This window comes from Miniopterus schreibersii (assembly GCF_964146895.1).
Source record: "Miniopterus schreibersii genome assembly, chromosome: 7".
NCBI classification, from domain to species: Eukaryota; Metazoa; Chordata; class Mammalia; order Chiroptera; family Miniopteridae; genus Miniopterus; species Miniopterus schreibersii.
Window position 1 is genome coordinate 46,657,519 of NC_138108.1, and position 18,842 is coordinate 46,676,360.

The following is an 18,842-nucleotide window of genomic DNA, read 5'->3' on the forward strand; positions in this document are numbered from 1 at the left end:
TCAATATGTTCAAAAGTTCCCAGAGGATCCTATAACATCAGCTTACCAATCCTTTCATTTAGCTCAGTGACTTAGTATTGACATAGAATTAATAGATGATTTTTAAAACATATATATATATATATATATATATATATATATATATATATATTGATTTTAGAGAGAGAGGGAGAAAGAGGAGGAAGGAGAGACAGAAACATCAATGCCATCAGTTGGCTGCCATCTGCATGCCCCCTGCTGGGGATTGAGCCTGCAACCTGGGCATGTCCTTCCCTGGCGGGAATCGAACCAGAGACCTTCTGGTGCATGAGATGTTGCTCAACCAACTGAGCCGCACCAACAAGGGATAAGTGTGTTGTGTGTTTTTTTTATGGAAGCTGAATATTTATGTACTCAAAGGTCATGTTATTACTTTTTCAAAAGTGCAAAGTAAGATATTTTGTACTTCTAGAAGACATATCTCACCAGACTTAATCTTTTGAAATAAATGTCATGCTCTTGCCATCTCTGTATCTCTAGTGCCTGACACCAATGTCTGTGTTTGATAGATGTTTGTTAGGTAAATGAGGGAATACTACATGGACTCTTATTCCACCACTAACTATTTCTGACACCTCCTATCTAATACCTTCACATTCAAGGTGTACACATAATATTCTGACTTCAGGTGCAGAATAACACAGATCCTTCAAGATTTTGAATTGTGTAATGACCAACAACACTTAGAATTAGGAGTGCTGTCCCAACACCAGGCTTCCAATTATTCAGACCTGAGATGAGTCTATGAAGTAAACTGTAGTTTAACTTTGAAGTCAGGGAAACTAATAATAATTTTGACAGTGTTTTCTCTCTTTTCCCTGTGTACATGGATCTACAGTCCCAGCAAGTGAAGGGAAGCTCTTTAAGGAGAGCAAGTCTCCTCCTTCTCCATCTTTCCTCTGCTGTGGAACAACACAGGTCCTACCTCTCTCATGTTTATTTGAATATCTTTACTTGGTTTACAAATGAAGGATTTAGGCTGAACATTAATCCTCAACATCAACATTCCAGTGTCTGTTTAGAGAAGGAAATGGGTCTTTGATCATCTTGTCAAAAGTCATAATGAATCAGTAGCCGGACTCTAGATCTTCTGTACCCCATTTTGCCAGAATTCCTTAGGGAATTTCTTTGATGATTCATAGGTAAACCCAAAGTTTATCAATTTAAAACATTTAGTAGAAGTGACATGTAATTAAATACTGTAGGTTTAAAATAGCTCTTGTGATATTATTGATTCCCATGTCTCATGACTATGAACTTAGTATAAGTTCAAGTTATATTCATATTCTTACATGTAATAATGTAGATTAGAGCTAAAGATGCATTGGGATATTTCATGAAAAAAAATTGCTTTAAATGATAATCCTGAGATGTAGGCAAGAAATTCTGATTCATAAAACCTTTCTAGATAACCTCAATTCAGTGACTTTCTTAAAATCACAAGAAGTAAATATCATAATAGTATAAAATACATTGACTAAAACAGTAAAAATTTGTAAAGTGCCTATAAAAACCAAATGAATCAAATTAAAAATATAAAAATCTTCAACTTCAGATAAGGTCATAATTACAATCAATCCTAACTACAGTGCCAATTCACCAATTAGAAGGGTCAAACACTTATCATTACATGGAACTATTAGTACCCATACACAAAAAAATTCTCAAATAAAGGTTGCTGCTAATACTTCAATCTGGGCATAGTTTACTACAAAATGCCACATGAGTAAGAGATCAGAATATTAACTGACTAGAAATAAAGCCAGGTCTGTAATTTCAAGTTCTGTTCTTGACCAGTGCTATACTTCCCCTTGCTAAATTTAGAGGGGTAGTTTATTTTTTTATTATCTGAGAATATTTCTCATGAAACCAGTAGACCAAATGATATTGTTAGAGTAGCCCTTACCTCATTAAACTTTAACAAAATATGAAACTACTCTGGTGTCAGGATAGTAAAGATATCAAACAGGAATCGCAAATTTTTATTTGCTATGAATAGCATTGGCAATCATTTAATTTAAATGAAAATATTAAACCTTTTTTAAGTGAAAATCCTATTACAAGGCTTGTATTATTTAAATTTTTCTGAATTCTTCTAAGAGCTGGGTTATTATAGTTATAGGAATTAAGCAGGGCAAAATCATATTTTGCTAATAAATAAATATCAAGACACAAATATTTCAGTTTGTATTTTTAAAAATATAGTTCTTTTACTTTCTACATCATTGATAAATTATTAACATCAATGTATCAAAATAATTGTCTTTCAGAAAATACTTGCAAAAATAATTAAACAGAAAAAGGGAGAGAAAACTTTACTTCTGATTAAGTTTTTCATAAGCACACTTGTTTCTCATGAAGTTATTGCTAAGGAAATGTAATTATTAAAAATTGTATGTAATTTAGAAAAAAGAGTAGTATATTCTAATCTGAATCAATAAAAATGAGATTTTTCAAAATAAAAAGATCATTCAAATACAGATTAAATCAAGTATTCCATATCTAACTAAAAGTTTGGTCTTTAAGAGTGGCAATCCTTTGTTCCACATGGATCCTAATTCTACTCTCTACTTAAAGAGCTCTGGGTCTTTCTACATGAAAAGTTTTAACACTGGAACAATGAAAGTGATGGCCTTGCTTGCTTTGGGATAATCTTAAGGCCAAAGTCACACTTTAGTACTCAACAGAGTGGTTGGTGTTGCTTCCTTAGTAAGAAAGATGGAAAAATCAAAAGTATCATTATTATTGTACTACATTATCCAGAAAATCTTTTATTCTTCATAATGAATACATTACAAAATTCTCTGATCTATGAATCACAGGATCTTAAATCTCTTTCTTGGGATGGCAAAAGTAACCCTTATGACCTAACCCTCAGCAGATTACCAGTGCCCCAAGGGCACACATATTTGGCTTATTTTGTTCTTACAGGATATTTAGAGCGTTTTCCTTCCTTACTATCCTACTGGAAAAGATTCCCTTGAGAACTTCACATTCTCCAGGATAAAATCATCGATGGTTTCCCATTGAAACCATTCGGACATTGCTTACCCAAGCCTTCCCTATGCAACTTTTCCCCTTCCCACCACTTAAGTATTAGAATTCATTATGTATACATCTTTAAAAAACAGAGAATGTTTCCCAAGGGAGGACCAGAGATCTATTAAAGAAAATTGGCAACTGTAATAATGTGAGAATTGAGAATAAATGGTCAATTTTAATCAGTTCCTATTTAGTTTGTGTCCTTCTATACTTACTGCAGCCAAATCTCCTTTCTGTCTTATACCTCTCTTCAAAGGAACTTGGAAAATGGGATACTTGGAGAATAAGGAAACTAACCTTGTCTCTTTTCAAGAAACTGAGAAAAATATGCCATTATCCTAAGGAGTCGTATAGTGCGCTTTTCCTGAAGAATTAATACATAATAGGGAAAAAAATTATTTCTAGTCGCTGTGCATATGTGTTAAATTGTGCACAATTATACTATATCTTTGGTCTCATTCTATATATCTTTCCTCCAATATATGAGGCTCTATCTTTCATGAATGTAGAGTGTCAGTGACTGAATATTTTGTTCCAAAGTATAAGAGGATGCTCCAAGAATGGAAAGACCCTTGCTCCTTCCAAAGAAGCAAAAATGTTTATGGTAGGGTTGTTTTATAGTTTTGATGACAGAAGAAAAGGAAACTGCATCTAAGTGAAAAACTAATAGTTTTGAAAAATAATTATTAGATTGAGTAATTTGGTTAGCATATTTTGGCACAAAAAAGTGATTTCAACATCTGGAAATGAAAGATCCACCAAATAGATCTCACAGAACAGTATTACACCCATTTCCATAGTTACATGACAACGGAGGTCCCTTCTTTTCAAAAACACCAAAGGGGCAAGGGCTCACAATGATTCTCTTCCTATATAGGAGTCTATAGTAGGTGGCATATTTAAATAATATTCTTCAGGAGAAAGTTTCCCAGCAGGCTGGATAAAATAAAGGAGAGATAAAAACACAAAGGACTTAGGAACAATAGGATAAAAAAAGTGGATTTCAGATCTATTTTCAGAATGAAAATACCACCTATAAGACTGTCTTTCTTATTGTTTTTTGCATAAAAAACATATTTCCTGTTGTTTTTCTGTCTTAAGAGTTTTAGGGGTAAACAGCAGAATCTCCAAGGGGATCATATTATAAATGCAAAATACTTTTAGTCAATTGCTAAATAAAGCAATGCTATTTTCTCTAAAATGAAGCAGATAAAAATTATACCCATGCTGCTAGCAGCCAAAACATAAACATTCCAATTCATTTACGTTATTATAACATAAAGGCATCCTTCAGGAACTTTGCACATGTATAAAGGATTGCTTTAATTTGCAGATTACCCTTCAGAAAAACTTAATATGATACCAAACAAAAAAATTACCAATAAAGTACAACTCATTAAGGCTATGTTTTAAAAAAAATTGAAAAAAATAAATAAAAAGGGGGGGGGGAATGGCAAGAAAAAGCTTTTCTGCAAGAGTCTTTCAAAGAGTACCTACATCTCTCCTTTAGACCCTTAGCATGTTCAAAATTCTGTAATGTTAAATGGAAATTAAATAATCCATAAAGGCATGCACTTTTACTTTTCACTGCACATAATTTCCATTGAAAATCTATGTAAGAAAACTAGCAGCTAAATCATGTTTTTAAAAGTTGGGTTGCCACACTTGCCTGACCATGCTTTATGACTCAGCATAAGAGCAGCTGTGCATGTTTTTATTTTACTGCCAATGGATGGGCAAGGAATGTAGCTGAGTAACATGCAGGCCAGTCAAAATTCATTTAGAAACTGATTCTATTTATATATGTACAACTTGCTTAGGTAACCTGGGTAAAAGTGGTGGCACGAGCCTCTGGCTGGTTAAAAACCCCCAGAGCTGCATTCTTGATGGCTCCAGCTTGATTTTACCCCTGCGAGAAGTAAGAATGGTAAGCAGTGAAGGTCACCATATTGCACTAGTAAAGTTCACTTCGAAAAATCATTCGAGCATGCTTTCAGCGTTATTAAAACGCTCAAGAAAAATCAATCATTCAAAATCACAAAGTACAAAACGAATTACATTAAATATAGTAAAAAGTAACGTAGGAGTTAAAGCGTACATGATTATGACATGAATTTAAAATTACGTATTCTAGAGAATCTACAGAACTATCAAAAAATCATGCAGATTTGGCAAAGACAAAATGGAAGAGATTAGTTCAAAACCTAAACAACCTCTGGGTCTCCGTGGCTAATCTGCCCTATAAAAAGGAAATCATTTAGGCATTCCAAAAATTAAAAAGTGCTCTGTTTTTTCCCTTTAATTTTTTTAGCCACTTAGAAAAAATATCAATAAGCCTCACACCATTTTTTACAACTCTACATGCCATGCAATATTTAACAGCATTATCCCATCCCACCAGTTAAAAAAAGGACCAGATAAAAATAACCTGAAGACAGAACACTGAAACAAATATTTCAGGTGGAAATATTGGGAACCCTTGATTGTTTCAATTCTCTTGTTGTCTGGTGTTAGAGAGATCATGTAAAATACCAAAAGGTTAAAACCTGCACATATTTCCCTTCCTACCTATTGCCTAATCTTTTATTAGCTTATGAGTCTATGTTTAGGAAGTTTGAGATAAAACCACAATTGAAAATTTCTCCAAATAATAAATTTTAACACCCAGGTAACAATCTCTAGGGTGGGAAGATAATTAAAGGACTCCACAGCTGAACCAATAAAATAATTCTGTTTATAACAATCAGTTGTCTGCCTCCAATTCCAAAGTACCGACTTCACACATATGATTTTGGAGTACTTAAATCAAAAACAAAGGAAAAATTTAATGACAACAGGAAAAATTGGGAAGACAGTTTGGGTTTTTCTGCTATAACCTCCACCTTACTGGACATTCCTTTCACAGCAAATGCAGTGCTTTGAGGTGAGGAAAAATGTGTGGCCTTTTGGAGAAGCCTGAGGCCTTAAAATTTTTGAGTAAAAGACTGGATGACAAGTTACTCACACCTCAAAAGATACTCAAACTTAGCCAAAAGTTTAAAGGGACTGACGGCTTCAACATTTGATTTTTTATAATTCATTCTTAGTTTACACGATAGTCTAAAATTAAACATACATAAAAATAAAAATTGACTTCCTTTACTATAAGGGAAATATTAACTGTTAGGAATAATTTCAAAACAATAAGAGGAGGATAGATAATAAAATTTAATGACCCAATTTTATTTTCTAAATGCTGACTTCAGTTTCTAGTCATATAAAATACCAGAAATTAAGCCCCACCCTTTCAATATACCCCAACAAACTATGCTTATCCAAAATTGTATTAACTATATGTTAAGATATTTAATTTTAAGGTAATTGTCTTATTAATAAACATTTGACTTCAACTAACTACAGCAATTCTTTGCCCCAGGCTATAAGGTTTTAAAATGTTCCCTTTGAATTTTATCAGTTATTTTGTGAAACTAGTAGCTATAGCCTTGTTACTTATATGTTAATTTTAGTATCTACACTTAAATTTTCCCTGAATTTATGATTCCTCATTACTGTCTTCACTTCCTTAAAAAAATTATTTACTCCAAAAAACATGAAATTATATGTAAATATCAAGCCAAGATTACAATCCAATTTTCATGAATAAATATGATGTGCAAAGTAAATCAGATCACATTTTATGAAGTATTTCATAAGAGCCAAGAATGTAGCATAAACAGAATTGGAACTAGCCTCTTGCCCAAGTATTTTTCTAGTCCATACCAAAAAAACCACTGTTGTGTGAGAATCGTACGGAGGATAGTGGATAACCTGAGGCATTTTCAGCAATCTAAATTTATATTTAAATATTAGAAAAATTCATAATCATCGGCATTTTCATATTAATTCAAAATAGTAAATACTGGGAAAAAGAGCATATATTATTTGTCTAGCTATATTTTAATCTAGCATCAATGCGTCACCAGTTTGCCACAGCAACTGTATCAATAGATATTTCTTATTTTCTTTGTAGAAAAATATATAATTTTAAAAGTCTGACATTTTAAAGCATAATACCAAAATATCTTCTTATTTAAAAATTCCTACCTCTTTGCTTTCCTCCATATCTGATTCGCTGCTGAACTCTTCAGTATTTAAATTTTCAAAGTCCGACTCTCCCACAGCAATCGGCACGGTCACGGTGAGGCTGGGGTTGTTGATGAAGGACATGTAATCACTTTCATCCACGACGTATTTCTCTACACTGCTGCCGAGGCCACTGGTCGTCCCATTCCCATCTTTAAGGTAAGTGAGGTCTTTGCCTATTTCTACGGTGGTGTGGTTGGAAATACAGCTGTCTTTTTTGTTATTGAGATCTTCAAGAGGTTTAATTTCATCTAAAGCTTTCTGCTTTCGGACAATGGCTTTCTGAAGAAATTCATGCAGTTTTCTTTTCACATAATCAATTCCTTTCTGCATCCTTCCCACAGCAATCTGGAGGTTGTTCATTTCGTTATCGTCATCGGTGGCGGCAAGGTTGTCGGAGCTGAAGGAACTCAAAAGCAAGGCCAGGAAGAGGTTCAGGACCTACAACACAGGAGGAAATTAGAGATCAAAATAGTCTGCCGTTTCAGTGGCTCTTGACTGAAGTTTTCCAAATTGATTCTTAAACTTAATTTTTTTCATAATAGGTATTTTTTTCTAGCTCATACTAAACTATGTTGGAAAAAAAAACGGAGTGAAATAAATATCTGGCCAATATCAAAGGATACTATTAACATTATTTCCTTTTTAATCGTTGTAAAGTTACCGAAACCATTGTTGCATAATATATCTATATTGTCTCATTCCAAAAGAGAAATCTTAGGGATCTAGATAATAATACATTGAAAAGAAAAAAAAGTTTTAACTGAATGCAAAGTACTTTGCCCATGTAACTTGCATTTTCCAGGACAGTGATATTTATTATAGTTTTATTTTTAAAACCAAAGACGATTCCAATATATTTAAATAGGATTTGATTTTTATGCATTTATACCAATTTTTCCACCTAGATAACTTGCCAAGTTAGAAAAAACAGACCTTTTACTAGATCAAAATCCAGATTATTTATTTTTTGGTTCAGAAAATCATAGTCGTTAGATTTACACAATGGTTGAAAATATTACAAAGAAATGGTTATTATACAATAATAATGATGTCAATATTGAGTTTAAGATTGTGGAATAAAGGCATTCCCATGAATACGACCACTAATTAGTCTATAACTTGCATCTCCAAAAATAGGCCCCATTGGTATGAGTGTGTGAAAAGATTAGTGACATATTTTGATTTACATCAAATTTTTTTTGGCTATTATGTCTGGACAACTCAAAATAGATATAAAACCAAATTTCTGTAAAAAATAAAAAAGAAAGAAAGAAAAGATTGGTGACTGTGTACCCACTGTGTTCTCATAAAGAGGTAATTTACTAAGAAATCAGGGCACCAGACTGTCATATAAATTTTTTCAGGATTTGATTGACAATATCCATGAGTTCCTGATTATTCAAGCATTCAGAACAAAAGAAAGATATAGCTGTAAAAGGGGGTCAAAGACAAAAAGAAAATAGTACAAAAGAAGGATCCTAAGAAAGAGTTTAAGTAAAATTTCAATAAAAAAGATGCAACATTCTTACTACATTCTTATCTTTCCAATAAACTAATGAGACTTGGAACTCCTTTGTTTAACTAGTTAGTCTAATCAATGGTAGGAAGAAAGGTAATAAAACAATTGATGACCAATAAGGACTGTACCTAATTTTATGAGTCTATACTGACACACCTCTCAGTTGCTATACCATGGCTCCTGGAATTCATACTATGATCTGCTCCTTTACACCTGGAATTTACCGATAAATTTATATTTTATTGTGACTTGTCTGACTTATTATTTAGATGAGAAATAGATGAAAGAGAGAAAAAATGCTCAATTTTGGTTTTTATCTGTAATAAAACTGAATATCGGTGTCATATTGTTTTCCGGACCCGATGGCTTCAGATTTATGAATGTAATGTCTTTGTCTAAGTGGAAATTTTCTTAATATAATCAATCAACCCTCCCAGAGTGAGGTCCAATCTATATTTGTTTTTCTAACTTTTGGGGCAGGTACCCTATTTGTGAAAGTGTCATTTTCATTTTATGTAAACGGCCTGCTCCTTTCCCTTATTAAAATTAGAGTGCTGGGAAAAAGTTGAGTTTCTGTCAGTTATTAACTATATGGCTCTAGAGAAGTAGCAACACAAATCTGAGCCTGTTTCCTCATCTCTAAAAGAGATATAATAATTTTCCCAGTGCCTAGCTTATAAGATAGTTGTAAAGATTTAATTAAAGAACCATGTGGCCCCCACACAGCTACTGGCACACAGTGAACCCTTGAGAAGGTTTAGCTGTTATTATGATACAACCTACCTCTGCAATACTATCTTTCAATTTACCTTATTTTCTTAGAAATATTTATGTGAGCCAAGTTAATCTCTTTGTCTAGACCTCCTCTGTTACCAAAGGGTCTATGCACAACAGCTGACCAGGGTGGTTGGCGAGGTCAACAGTAAGGGAACACAGTTTAACAAGCTCACTCGGGGACTGAAATCCTGAATTCTGTTTCACACGGACAGACTTCTAACTCATTGAGTGAAATCAACCCTTTCACGTGGCCCTTTCACGTGGAATAAAAGTTTTAGCTTAATTTCCATTTGGGGTCCAAGATTGAAATACGTTACCGGTATCAATGCTTTCGCCAACCTGTTTCACAATTTGTGAGACCCAAAACTTTCACAATACTCCTGTGAGCTAATTCCCCACCTTCACTTAGAGAAGGAGACTGGGTCAGCTGCTTCTAGAAGTAGTAACCTCCAAAAAGTCACATTCTTTTTCTGCAACACCTGCCTTGAACCTGTAAAAAGATCTCTGGCCATAGTATAAAAAAACCAAGAATGGTTATTAAAAAATCCTGGCCCTGGGAAGAGCAGTCTGTGGCCCCACCTCTGTCTTGCCTGTGGACCTGGCAGTGATCACTCACACCTCCTGTGGTGGAGCTCCATGGGGTATTTTAACCGTATTTAAAGGGGGCTATGCCAGCTTTTCCTTGGGGACTTTTCTCTCTGTGGTGAGCACGAGAAGGAAGAATTGTAGGAGGCAGTGCATCAAGCTCGTTCAATCTCATTTCAGCAAATGTGATACGAACACATTTCCTTAACACTGATAAAAATCACATATCACTACCTTAGGTACTCCAGAAATATATCCAGTATATCACAAAACAAAGGAACTTTTTTTAAAACTAATACTCAAAAAAGGAAGAAAAACCTTTAATTTTTTTCTTAAAGGTACAGATTTTAAATTTATGCCAGTAGACTGAGATTATTATTTTACAGGCTATGTCTTTTTATGTATGGATAGCAATCCAATTAATATTAAATGTCATCCATAGGTATAGATACTAACTGAAATTCTGTTTTCAATTTTAATCCTTTGTACAATGACATATTAAAGAGATGGATCTTATTTCAGTACACTTAATAGAAGATATGTGATATGTTTTTTTCTCTTTAAATCCAGTCTGCATTTTCCTGGTATATAAACTTTACTGAAATGCCACTTGCACTTTGTCATCTTCCTGATAAAAAGCCATCTGTAACTTTGAATTGAGTATTAAAAAATTCAATTTTGTTATGCATAGTCAGCCTTTTCATAAATTAAACTCTACATAGCCTGGCCTCAAACTTCCTTTCTACTACTCCCACTATGAATTCCCTGTTATGGTCTGATCTGTTCATGTATTATTGTCATAAAGGACTCAGTTTTCTGCCTTTTCATTTCTTCTTCCAATGTATGCCATATATATTATATATGTTATTTATAATTTATATTATATTTATTATATATAATCAAATCTCTAATACAAACTTATGATCTTTTCTTTGTTTCTGTTCTATTTAACCCTATGACCATTTCTTTCTGTTCTATGAAATTTTGCACTTTTCTGAAAGCAAATTGTATTGGGGATGGTGGTAGCTTTAAAATACGTTTATAAGTGATTTAATACTCCTCCTTTCAAAATTTAAGGCCTAATTCCTCTTCTTAAGGGCGAGCTCTTAGTGACTACTTTCTAAAGAGTCACTTTCTATAGCGGAAGTGACAGTATGCAACTTCAAGATTAGAACGTAAAGAGGGTTTTCTCGTTGCCTTCTCTCTTCATCACCTGCTCTGGGAGTAGCCAGTTGCCAGGTCATAAAGATACTTAATAACCCTAAGGAGAGGTTCATGTGGACAGAAACTAAAGCCAATAAGGAATTGGGATCCCCTGTCAGTAGCCATGAGAAAGAGCTTTCTTGGAAGCTGATCCTCCAGCCTCAGTTAAGATAACTGAGGCCTCAGCCAACATCTGGATGGCAATCTTATGATAGATCCTGAGCCAGGACCATCCAGTTAAACTGGTCCCGAATTTCTGACCCACACAAACTATGAGATAATAAATGTTTGTTGTTTTGAACCACTGTTCCTATTTCTGGATTGTACACTGTTCACGTTTCTTATTACCTGAAGAATAGGTCAGCATTATCTAACCTATACCGAGGAGGTTGCAATCTAATAATGTATAGAAATAAAATGATAATCTTCTGTCTTTTGTTACCCTTCCTTTTTTTCTCCCTTTGGGGAATTCAGGGGTATTCTTATGTGACATGAAATTAAGTTTATAAATTACATACTTTAAAATATTGCTTATGACAACCTTTGTTCTGTTACACTGGAATGGGACCTAATCAAGCAACTCAGTATAGTTGCTTAACTATAAAGTACAAGAACCTAATCCCTCCCACAGGGTCTACTGTTCCTCAACCACTGGGTTCACTGTTTCCTGATTTTGGATGGTCAGTCTTTCTTCCTATCAAGTTAAAATCTACACCTCAATTAAAGATATTTCAGGTCCTAACTCCCTGACAAAACCTTTCCTGGTGATCCTTGCCACTGTAAATCAATTTTTCCCTTCTGTGAACTTGACATAAGGCACTTTGTTTTCATATCTTTTGACATGTATTAGATACTTCCTATTTTAACTTCTGTTTGAGTAAATGAATTTATGACTGTGGTATATTTATTTTCTTATCATCTTTCCCTTGCCTCCAGGGCCCAATGCAGAGGTACTGGGCCTGGCTCATTTTACATAGAAATGATAATAAGTACTTCTTGAGTCAATGTTACTTGTTCATACTGTAGTTTCTAGGCACTCAGGACTCCGTGTACTCTTAATGGACTGAGAAAATCACTAATTTTTTTTTTAACTCCAATTTGTTGGAAACTCAGATTTAAAACAGTTTCAAGTGATACTGTTGTTAGTACTTATAAATAAAATGAGTGGCAGTTCTTAATAACTCTTCCATGTTTTAGCACAAGAACTGAAAGATAAAAGCCAGAAATGGCTCTCTCTGTGGAATAGTAAGAGGTAGTGATGAAGAACAACTTTGGCTCAAAAGGTATCTTAAGAGTTTATGTTATAAATCCTTTTGTAGTTCATAAGCATGATGAATGGGTGTTCACACTTTTGTATGAGATGTGCCTCCCTCAAACCTTGTTCCAACTTCAGCACATTATCCATATGATGTGCATTAAAAAAAAGTTTATGTTATATATGTCAATTATATTTCAATAAGAGAATAAATAAATAATTTAAAAATTTCTAAAAAGAGTTATGTGGATTTCAATAGTCTAAACTATACATGGCTCCTGAAATAATGAATAATTTAGAATTGGAAATGGCCTTGATAAAAAACAAAACAAAACATATAAAACATTCTTCAGCTGAACATAGTTTTATATGGTTACATTATATTTTACTGAAAATGAGAAAAATAATTTTACATACCACTAGGTTTCCAATGACCATGACCATCATGAAGACAGTAAGGCACATGGTTTGGCCAGCGACCTCCATGCAGTCCCACATGGTCTCTATCCACTCTCCACACAGCACGCGGAACACAATCAGGAAGGAGTGGAAGAAGTCATGCATGTGCCAACGTGGAAGCTCACAGTCGTTGGAAATCTTGCAGACACATTCTTTGTAGCTCTTACCAAAAAGCTGCATGCCAACCACGGCAAAAATGAAGACGATGATGGCCAACACCAAGGTGAGGTTGCCCAGGGCCCCCACTGAATTGCCAATGATCTTAATTAGCATATTCAAGGTGGGCCAGGATTTTGCCAATTTGAAAACTCGGAGCTGGAAACAAAATTAAGAAGGCTGTTACTTCCTGTCTTCTAAAGAATCTACAAATCTATTTATATGGAAAATCTACAATGTCTCAGTTGTAGGGTTATGAATTATTTGTGTGTCAAACTATTATCTAGCAAATGTATCAGTTTATTTGATATCATGGGGTATTATTCATTTGGAATTAATCTACAGTATAAATAAAATAATTATGTTGTACAGTTTTTATTGGTATTTTAAGAATAAAAGACACCAAATTTCCCAGAATCTTACATAAGCATATGTAATACTCTTTTGTTTTTCTGTAAGGAATTGAGGTATTTAAGATTAATGGTAATTAACTAAGACTTTCAGAGAGGTAAAAGCTCTCATTATTTAAACCAAAGTGGATATATTGTTTCAGTGTACTTGAAATATTATGCTAAAATGCAAAAGTGCAGATAAAATTTAAAAAATTACATAAGGTATAAGAGAAAAAACAAGTAATTTTTAGAAATTAAGGTTGCTTTAAACTTACTATATCTTTAGCTGGCTGTGATATTAGGTTATATTTTAAAGATTTATTATATTCAAAGAAGAAATACTTGGTCTTACATAAAAGCTGCATTTTGTCAACCTTTATGTCTTCAGTGACTTCATTAATCAACAACTCAGAGTATGTAAATGGCTCTCCATCACTGTCCCTGACTCATTGGTTGTATTAGGTCATAGAGACCTCTAAAATGCCATTTATAGTTAAACAGCATTAGCATTTTATTTCTGTTGCTTCAATAAATGTCAGGCCCAGAGCACTGCATTATTTAATGGCATCTAAGTGACTGAAAGAATCAAAAGAAGCACCATAATGTTTAATTTATTCCCAGAGAATAATTAATGCAAAAAGCCTGACATTCTAAGCAAGATGCTAATAATATTATGCTTCCTATTTCCTTAAACTGCATCACATTATCACAAAGATTTACTAAACATTTTTAAAAGTAGTTGGGTCAGGGCATGTGCAGAAGGCAACTGATCGACGTTCTCTCTCACACTGATGCTTCTCTCTCTCTTTCTCTCTCTGTGTCTCTCTTTCCCTTCCCCTCTCTCTAAAACCAATAAGCATGTCCTCGGGTGAGAATTTAAAAAAAAGATAAGTTACCCAGAAATCTACTTTTAGCAACTATCTACAACCTCTGTTATTTGGCAATAGCTCACCAAAAATTGGAACTAACTCAAATAGAACAATAAAGCATATGAAACTTTAAATGGAAATGTATCAAGTGACATTTTTGTCTCTTAATTTTATTTTTATTTTTTTATATCTTTATTGATTTCAGAGAGAGGAAAGGAGAGGGAGAGAGAGAGATAGAAACATCAATGATGAGAGAGTCATTGATCGAGCCCACAACCCTGCCATTCAATTACTAAGAAGATAACTGTTGTCTGTTCATTTGAATATAATTAAGCTATCCATTTAAACTACGATGTAGAAGAAATTACCATTCAGTTGCGGGGCAATCTGGTTTGTTTTAAAAATCTATTCAAATAATATTATAACCATGTAAAATCTCATAATGGTTACTAAAAAGGGTGGCAACAAATTAAATTAATTATAAAATATTATGGATATGCCCAGTTAATTTACCAGCCGGAATGATCGAAGAACTGACAGTCCTTCCACATTTGCCAAACCAAGTTCCATTAAACTAAGGCTCACAATCAAACCATCAAAAATATTCCAGCCTTCTTGAAAGTAATAATATGGATCCATGGCAATTATCTTGAGAAACATTTCTGCTGTGAAGATCCCAGTGAAGACCTAAATGAGAAATGTTTATTACATGAGTGAATAATCTTAAAAACATAAATAATTATTGAGCAATTTAATTTACTGCCAACAAATCACAATTCTGTATTTTAAAAATTGGTTCAGGTCAGCAAACTATATCCTCAAATGATTTGTATTCTAATCAATATTTAATTGTTTACAATATTTAAGGTTTATCAAGTGATGAAGAGTGAATGAGTTAAGATAATAAAATTAATATTCTAATTTTTATATTCTTATATAAATGGCTCTGGAATTAGTGATTCACACCTCCCTGAATACTTTTCTTTCTCTAACAAATTATTCAATATTAAATTTCTTCATAGGTCTCTGTCCTGGACCTTGTTACTCTAATTTTCCTTTTACAATAAGTTTAAATTTTGAGATTTTTTTTTTATTCTAGCATACCTCCTGAGCTCCAGAACTACACACCCACCTGCCTATTCAACACCTCCACTGGACGACTATTTCACAGGTACCTCAAATTCAACAGGTCCAAAATTTACCTTACCACTTTTTCTGTACACCCTTGCTTCTCTTCTGATATTTTCTAACTCAGTACACGTAAATGGAATCACCCTCTACCTTGGTAACCAACTCAGAAACCCAAGCAAGAGTCTTACTGAGTTTTCCACATAGTTCTTGAATATTTTAAGTTGAAATTCACCCCTTCCTGTATTATATTTATTGTCCTTTTATTATTGAGTAGAATTCCAATGTTTGAATATTATATGGATATTTAGATAATGTATAGCAGTTTTTGTCTCTTTTCTAAGAAATCTTTGCTACCCTAATCAATTTGCTAATCTTTTCATATGTTTTACACTTACATAAGCTATTAACCCTTGCTTTAAACAGTAGTCTTTTAAAGAAATTAAGATAAAAAGTATTTTCTATTTACTCACATTTATTTATAGTGACTATCATTCCCAAATTCAAATTTCCATCTGATGTTTTCGCCCCCTCCAGCTTGAAGAACTTCATTTAGCAGCGTTTTTTTTGTATGCACCAATTTTAAGTAGTTTTATTTAAGACATCACATTTTTCATATTACTATAGAGGGCTTAAAAACCGCATTTTTCCCTTTTCCTGTGCACATATTCCATATTCAAGTATGAAGAATGCTCAGTTATTTAGAATATAACAGCTCAACTTTTAAAATTGCCATGAAATTTGTTGTAAATTTGGGTCTTTCTATATTTTATGTGAAACAATGCTAAATCTATGCTCAAGGTTGGCTACATCCACCTCTTTGATGGTCTCCTGCACTTAGGTACAGCTTGGTAATGGTGAAGTTGCAGACTTTTCCCAGCTCTTTCTGCTGGTGTTCACATTCTTCCTTCTTTGCAGTCTAGTTCGATTTATCAAGCCAGTTGATAATGTCATTACACTTCTCAAGAATCTTCTATTTGTCTTCATCATTAATCTTGCCCTGAAATTTTTCATCTTCAACAGTTGCTTTCCTGCAGAATGCATAGGATTCAACTGAATTCTTGGAAGACACTTTGTCCTGCTACTTCTCATCTTCAGCTTTGTACTTCTCAGTTTCTTGGACCATGGGCTCAATGTCTTCCTTGCTCAGATGACCCTTGTCGTTAGTGACGGTAATCTTGTTCTCTTTTCCTGTACTCTTAGCCACAGCAGAAACATTGAGAATACCATTAGCATCAATATCAAAACTGACTTTAGTCTGAGGATCACCATGAGGTGCAGGAGGTATGCCTGTGAATTCGAACTTGCCAAGCAGGTTGTTATCCTTGGTCATGGCACACTCACCTTCATTAACCTGAATGTGCACACTAGGCTGTTTGTCAGAGCAGGTAGTGAATTTCTGTGTCTGCTTGTTAGGAATGGTAGTATTGTGCTTGATGAAGACAGTCATGACTCTACCATCAGTCTCAATGCCAAGAGAAAGAGGATTGCCATCCAACAGTAGCAAATCTTAAACATTTTTGAATTTGTATCCAGATAGAATGGTTGCCTGGACAGCTGCACCATAAGCAACAACCTCATCAGGGTTGATGTTCTTATTCAACTCTTTTTCATTGAAAAAGTCCTCTAGGAGCTTCTGAATCTTGGGGACATGCGTAGAACCATCCACCAGGACAGTATCATAGATCTGGGCCTTGTCAAGTTTGGCATCCCAGAGGGTTTTCTCTACAGGAGCCAGGGTGCCACAGAAAAGATCAGCATTCAATTCTTCAAATCGAGCATGGGTGATAGAGGCATGTATAGAAGTGAATTCCTTCATAGAGTAAATCATTCTTAATACTGGCACAGGTGCTGGAAGGGAGAGTGCATTCATAAGCAGTACGAAGGTGACGGACAGCTCTCTTGTTTTCACTGATGTCCTTCTTATGCTTGTGCTTGAACTCTGCTATAAAATGTTTGACTATTTGGTTGTCAAAGTCTTCTCCACCTAAGTGGGTGTCTCCAGATGTATATCTGAGCTCAAAGATTCCATCTTTAATTATGAAAATTGACACATCAAAAGTGCCACCTCCCAAGTCAAAGATCAGTACATTTCTTTCAGTTCCAAACTTTTTGTCTAAGCCATAAGCAGCAATTGGCTCATTGATAATTCTAAGTACACTGGGACCAGCAATAGTTCCAGCATCAGTAGCCTGACTCTGAGAGTCATTGAAGTAAGCAGGTACTTTGACAAAAGCATTGGTAACAGTCTTCCCATGGTAGGCTTCTGTGGTTTCCTTCATCTCTGTCAAAACCATAGATGACACCTCTTCTGGATAGAATTTTTTTGTCTCTCCCTTGTATTCTACTTGGACCTTGAGCCTGCCAGCATAATTCACCAACATGAAGGGCTAATGCTTCATATCAGACTGGAAAACAGCATCATCAAATCTACATCCAATCGAGTGTTTGCCTTCAAAAACTGTGTAGGTAGGATTCATTGCAACTTGATTCTTTGCAGCAGCATCGATCAATCATTATCAGTAAAGGCAACATAACTTGAGGTGATTCGGTTTCCCCGATCATTGGCAATTATTTCCACTTTCCCCTGTTGTAAACACCCACACAAGAGTAGGTGGTGCCAAGATCAATGCCAATGGCAGGTCCCTTAGACAAGTTTGCTTCAGTGTTTGTGCATGGCTTGTGAAGATCAAGATCAGAACAGCTGTTCCCGAGCATTTCTTATAGCATAATTTCAGGGCAACAACTTTTCTCAGTTTTTGTTTATATTAAAATTCTTTATTTCAGATTAGCTTTTAATGGACAGTTTCATTGTAGAAAAATGGGTTTGCTTTTTCTTTCTTTTATCAGGTCACTTTCTTAGGGCCTAAATTGTTTCTAATGAGATGTCAGTCCCTTGTGTATTACAGTCATGTGCTGCTTTAGGACAGGGATACATTCCTAAGGCAATTTTGTTGTGTGAACCTCAGAGGGTGTGATATAGCCTACTACACACCCAGGCTATATAGTATAGCCTATTGCTCTGTAGGGAAGGACAAATAATTTTTTCTCTGTCTTTTTGGCTTCTTGACTGAGACATCCATGCAATGAAAGAGATTAACAGGAGAAAAAAACACACCAACGTTTAATAACATGTATACATAGGACACCCAGGAAAATTGAGTAATCTACAAAATGACTGAAGCTGCAACCTTAAGTACCATCTCCAGCTAGAGACAAAAGGTGATGTTGGGGATTAAGGGAATCATTTGTGAAAGGTTAGCAGGAAAAGCACAGTTAACCGGGTAAGATTG

General features: G+C 34.4%; 1 protein-coding gene and 1 pseudogene across 3 annotated transcripts in view; both read right to left on the reverse strand.

The window, feature by feature from the left end:
• LOC308559361 (sodium channel protein type 2 subunit alpha) overlaps positions 1–18,842 on the reverse strand; it is an 82,175-nt gene that overhangs the window by 25,192 nt on the left and 38,141 nt on the right. For both annotated transcript variants that reach the window (XM_081142086.1, XM_081142087.1), the window contains 3 exons: positions 14,935–15,108; positions 12,963–13,319; positions 7,165–7,644 (listed from right to left, as the gene is read on the reverse strand). In XM_081142086.1, the coding sequence (XP_080998212.1) occupies positions 7,165–7,644; positions 12,963–13,319; positions 14,935–15,108 (1,011 nt within the window). The remainder of the gene's footprint in view (positions 1–7,164; positions 7,645–12,962; positions 13,320–14,934; positions 15,109–18,842) is intronic.
• LOC308559748 (heat shock cognate 71 kDa protein pseudogene) lies at positions 16,570–18,267 on the reverse strand (annotated as a pseudogene). Its single transcript has one exon. The product of its transcript is annotated as a heat shock cognate 71 kDa protein pseudogene (transcript).